Here is a 5,703-nt window from a genome sequence, read left to right as displayed (position 1 = left end):
GCAACCAAAAAAAAATTTCAGATTTTCACGGACATCTGGATGGAGAGAAAAACAGATAAAAAGAAATTGAAATTTTGAAAGAATTCCTGAATTACAAGAACTTTTGGCCCAAAAAAAACAATCTTTAAGTTTCTAAAACACCTTCTATGGTCCAGACTACAAATGATGTCTCTCATTCGCTGAGCCCATATTTCAAACCATATCCTCCCAGAATTTCAGGTAATTTTTTTCCTAAACTTCCCATCCCAATTCAATTGAAAATGTTCTAATATGAGATCTCCTGCCGTTTTATTATCTCAATTTCTCAATCTCTCACACCGTGGAACAGGGTTAGTCGAAAATTCTGATTTCTTCTCTTTTAGAATTTCTCGGAATTCGTATTGAATATGGGTTATTCAAAACATTCTGGTTTATTTTTAGTGTTTTTATGTATTTTTGCAGCTGCTGTATTGATTTGGAGGTTTACGGTAGGTCATGAATTCTGAGATTGGGACTTTTTTTTTGAAATTAGTTTTGAATTTTCTGGAAAACCTTTGAAAAATTTCAGACAAAATTATTTTCAGAGCATTTTTACGGATTACCGAGTATTTCGACAAAAGGATTTTCTACTGACTTTGAATGATTTGTCGGCACAGGTAAATTTTTATTTTTCAATTAGTTTTTTTACATTTTTTGAATTTCCAGATTCCATCGAAGACATTCATGAAGATTATGAATTTGATGAATTTGCAAATAATCTGAAAGCAATGCCAAAAGCACCGTACTTGATTTTGGTAGGAATGTTTTCAGAAATTGGAGGGAAATTGAAGTTTAGAGAACGAAGATCTGAAAAAAAGGGTTTTTGAGAATTTGAGAATGTGCAATTGAAGGTTGCAAATTTCCAATTTTTACGAGTTTCCGAATTCTTGAAATTTTGACGTTTTCCGAATTGCTGGATTTCCGAACTTATTTTTTTTTGAGTATTTCAGACATTTTAATTTTTCTGAATTTCTGAATTTCTGAATTTCTGAATCTTTTTTTTTTGAAAAAATTGATTTATTTTCTATCGAATTTTGAAATCTCAATTTTTCCAATTTCCCCAATTAATCATGCTTGACGCAATTCTAAAAATCGAGATCTCCCGTCTCGCTTTTTTTCAGTTTCGCGAAAATTTCTATCGCTCATGGGAGAACTAGGAAATTTTGAATTTTCTCTCTTATATATGCTTTAAAAATCAAAAGAAACTCAATTGCCAACCTAATAAACAATCTTCCTCATGTAGATACGTCTGTTGGTCCTCATGTCACGCTGTCTTTGAAAAAACTTAAAAAATACGTATAGATTACGTGACCCTCTAAGAAAACGTGAATGGTGGAACGACGAATAAAGTGAAAAAAAAACTAGATCGGATTGCGCCGAAGGGGCACCAGCTTGCTGGTATATAAAACGCTACACGCGTCTGTCCGTCCCAGTGTCACTCTGACGACTTTTGGAAAAATCTTGAAAAATACGTATAGATTACGTGACCCTTTTAAAAAAAGTGAAGCATTGAGCGACCAACAAGTAAAAAAACTAGGTTAAATCGCCCCGAAGGCGCACCAGCTTGCTGGTAAAAAAATGTTTTCTATTTTTGAAGTCAATAAAATGATTTATCTTTTCTTTTTCACAATCAATTTTCTCATCTTCTTTCCGAATCTTCAGATTTTCAAAAAAAAAAAAAGAAAAAACATTGTGTAAGCCTCTATCCGGTTATTCAATTTGAGATAAAAATCAATGGATATCGGCATAAAAAATTACGAAAAAATTCGAAAAAAAATCTTGATTGGATAAAAGCTTGTTTTAGGAAAATTGTCTAAAATTACATTAAAGGAGGACAGACAGCAAAAATTTCGGGGAAAATTTCAGGGAATGTGTATTTTGCCGTCGCGGTGTTAGCACCTAAAGCGCGCAATCCCATGCGCAAACATTATTATTTTTTTATTTCCCGACTTTATTTATTCAATTTTTACGACTTCAAACATTAAAAAAGCTCTTTTTTCTTATTTATTATAAAACCCATATAAAAGTGAATTTTTTTATGTAAATTTAAAGTTCTATCGACCGATTATTTTGCCAGTCGCCGGTGTTTTTTATAGGCATGCGAAAAAAACTATTTTCTCTTCGATAACCGTTTCTTCACTGTTCCTATTTATCTCATTACTTCTCGTTATTACTCTAGGAATAAAAAACTGTTTTATGACTGGGGTTTTCAGAGACGTCTCCATTTTTACTGCTTCCTTCACCTTCCGACGACCAGCCCTGCACGAGGATTGTTTTAATTATGTGGTTTTTTTTTCAATTGTTATGTCTCTTTCTAAAAATTAATTGTACTTTTTTTCATAATTTATTTGTTAACAATAAAACACGTTTCTTCATTTTCAACTGATTTTGGTACCTCGGAGCGAGGCCTCGGCGGCACGCTGGTAGCCCTTCAGAAATTCCGAGTTCAAAAAGTTCAATCCGAAGGAAACAAGGGAAGAAAAAAGTAAAAACACCAGCAGGGATTGAACCTCTGACCTCCTGAATACTAGCCTAGAGCGTACCCACTACACTACGCGTGTAAGAGGCGACCATCGCGTTTTTCACATTATGAAGCGACGTCGCAGCAGCAAGCTAGTGAAGAAATTAGGGTGACAAAAAAGAGCTTTTTTTCGTCCTTGAAGTGTTTTTTTCAGGTTTTTAAGTACATAGCTATATTTATACTTCAGAGTTATATCTTTTGAGTAAAAATGAAATTTTTGAAATTTTTGATGTCTACCCTCATTTAAAAATTAAAAAAATCGAAAAAATTTCAAAAAAAAATTTTCAAGTTTCAAGATGTTTTCAGTACGACTCCTCAAATATCGATGTGGTTCTCAATCACGTCTGCAATTTACAATTCATCCCAAACACTCTTCAACGATTGGTTGCCGTGGCATTTGACGAAAAATCCGAAATGATTCTCCGAAAAAATTACCCGGAAATTCCGAATGTTTTGATAAATTTGAAGCCAATTGTGGATTCGATGGACCCAAAAAAACAGAATCGCGGATATTTGGTGTATACATTGGCGCTGGTGGTCCATGCGAAAATTTGTGCAAGTTTGGCAGCTCGTGGCATTGATTTTTGGTCCATGCATCAAGTAGGAATTCAGACTTTCTTAAAAATTCCAAAATCATGAAATTCAGACATTCCAAAAATTCCAGAAATTCAAAAATTCAAAATTCCGGTTTCTTTGATTATAGAAATTCTATACTTTCGAAATTCAAAAACTCAAAAATCCAAAATTTCAGGACACATTATGGACCCAAAATTTCGATATGATGAATGTTGAAGACCGCTATCCAGATGCCAATATGCTTTTCGATACTATTGGAAATGAGGTAATTTTTTTGGAACTTTTCGAAAAGATAACTGATAAAAAATTTAGAATCCCTCATACGACAGAATGCGTGACTGGGTTTGTGGTGCCACATTTTTTGTCAGAGGCAACCCGACGACGTTTCAATTTTTCAGACAGGTAAAAATATAGGATGTTGGTCAAAAAATTGAAATTTTTCATCCTCAAAAAATATTGGCATCAAAAAATTGCATTTTCAAAGTTCATTTTCAGGAAATCTTGAATTTTAGAGCTAGAAAAATCAAAATTATGGAATAATAAATAAAAACTCGAATTCATCGTGCTGTTCTCCCCAAGACACCAAATATAAGGTTCCTAGCTCAAAGTGTCGTAAAATCTGGTGCATCTGGTTGTGTTTGCACACCAAACATCACACCTTACGACACTTTGAGCTAGAACCCTCAAGTTTGGTGCGTAAGAGTAAAATGTCATGTAGAATTCAAATTTTTAAATATCAACTTTCAAAAATTGCTCATCAACTGGTTTTTTGCGGTAGTGATGTCATGCCCTCTGAAAGTCAGAATTACGTCATAAAAACCAAAAAATTATGAAATACCCGTGCCTTTTTACCACAACTCGGTGAATTTGAGGTTTCTAGCTCAAAGTGTCGTAAAATCTGGGGCATTCGGTGTTTGCACACAAAACACCAAACCTTATGACACTTCGAGCTAGAGCTTTCAAAAAAGGTGTGCAGGAGTAAAAATGCATGAGGAATTCAAATTTTTTAGTCTTAACCTCTGGGAAATGCTCCTTAACTGGTTAAAAAACACTTTTTCAGCTAGAGTCCTACATGCTATCTTATCAATCACCAGACTCTTCGATAATGACATATCTATGTGGTCATCACCATTATAAATGTGAATTCCTACCCCAATGGATGGTTTCTTCGTTTAACTATTTCGAAGGACCCAGAGAAAATGTGCCAGTTTTGATTCAATTGGATGGAGGGAAGAAACCGGGAGAATCGAAAATGGATGTTTTGAAAAGAGGACATTTTGTGTTTAGAAACCAAAATGGGACATGTAATGAGAGGAGCTTTCATAAGTTGAGGTAGGAATTTCAGAAAAAAAATTAAAGATTCAAAGATTTGAAAATTCAAAAAATGAAAAGTTCAGAGATTCAAAAATTCAAAACTTCGTAAAATTAAAAATGTCAAACTTCAAATTTCAAATTTCAATATTTTTTCAGAGACTACGTCAAATACGGATTCCCAGATGCCATTCGGAAAGATGGATCCTTGAAGGAAAATTGGTCTTCGAAAACGATATATTTCTTCAAAAATCTTTTTAATATTGATCCATGGAATCGCAAATTTTATTTGACTATTCATCAATCATTGATTTGAATTCTTTAATTTTGTAAAATTCTGAAATTTCAAATTTTCTATTTTTGTTCAATAATGAATAAACGGGTTAAAAATAAGTATTGATTGATTTTTTCTATTTTTTGGATGTTTAAGATTTTTCTGAATTTCTGAATTTCTGATTTTCTGAATTTCTGAATTTCTGATTTTCTGAATTTCTGAATTTCTGATTTTCTGAATTTCTGAATTTCTGAACTTCTGAATTTCGGAATTTCTGAATTTCTGATTTTCTGAATTTCTGAATTTCTGAACTTCTGAATTTCGGAATTTCTGAATTTCTGAATTTCTGAATTTCTGAATTTCTGAATTTCTGAATTTCTGAATTTCTGAATATCTGAATTTCTGAATTTCTGAATTTCGGAATTTCTGAATTTCTGAATTTCGGAATTTCTGAATTTCTGAATTTCTGAATTTCTGAATTTCTGAATTTCTGAATTTCTGAATTTCTGAATTTCTGAATTTCTGAATTTCTGAATTTCTGAATTTCTGAATTTCTGAATATCTGAATTTCTGAATTTCTGAATTTCTGAATTTCTGAATTTCTGAATTTCTGAATTTCTGAATTTCTGAATTTCTGAATTTCTGAATTTCTGAATTTCTGAATTTCTGAATTTCTGAATTTCTGAATTTCCGAATTTCTGAATTTCTGAATTTCTGAATTTCTGAATTTCGGAATTTCTGAATTTCTGAATTTCTGAATTTCTGAATTTCTGAATTTCTGAATTTCTGAATTTCTGAATTTCTGAGTTTCTGAATTTCTTAATTTCTGAATTTCTGAATTTCTGAATTTCTGAATTTCTGAATTTCTGAATATCTGAATTTCTGAATTTCTGAATTTCTGAATTTCTGAATTTCTGAATTTCTGAATTTCTGAATTTCTGAATTTCTGAATTTCTGAATTTCTGAATTTCTGCATTTCTGAATTTCTGAATTTCTGAATTTC

General features: G+C 32.2%; 1 protein-coding gene across 1 annotated transcript; it reads left to right on the top strand.

The window, feature by feature from the left end:
• Positions 1-2,953: 2,953 nt before the first annotated feature.
• CBG24357 lies at positions 2,954-4,742 on the top strand (the record flags this gene model as incomplete). Its single annotated transcript, XM_002648183.2, has 5 exons — positions 2,954-3,139; positions 3,291-3,380; positions 3,428-3,517; positions 4,176-4,447; positions 4,586-4,742. The coding sequence occupies 5 exons, from the start codon at positions 2,954-2,956 to the stop codon at positions 4,740-4,742; spliced, it is 795 nt and encodes a 264-aa protein (XP_002648229.2).
• Between the last annotated feature and the right edge of the window lie 961 nt (positions 4,743-5,703).

This window comes from Caenorhabditis briggsae, assembly GCF_000004555.2.
Source record: "Caenorhabditis briggsae complete genome, chrV, whole genome shotgun sequence".
NCBI classification, from domain to species: Eukaryota; Metazoa; Nematoda; class Chromadorea; order Rhabditida; family Rhabditidae; genus Caenorhabditis; species Caenorhabditis briggsae.
Note: the sequence above shows the minus strand (reverse complement) of the source record. Positions and strands in the feature narration are given on the sequence as shown.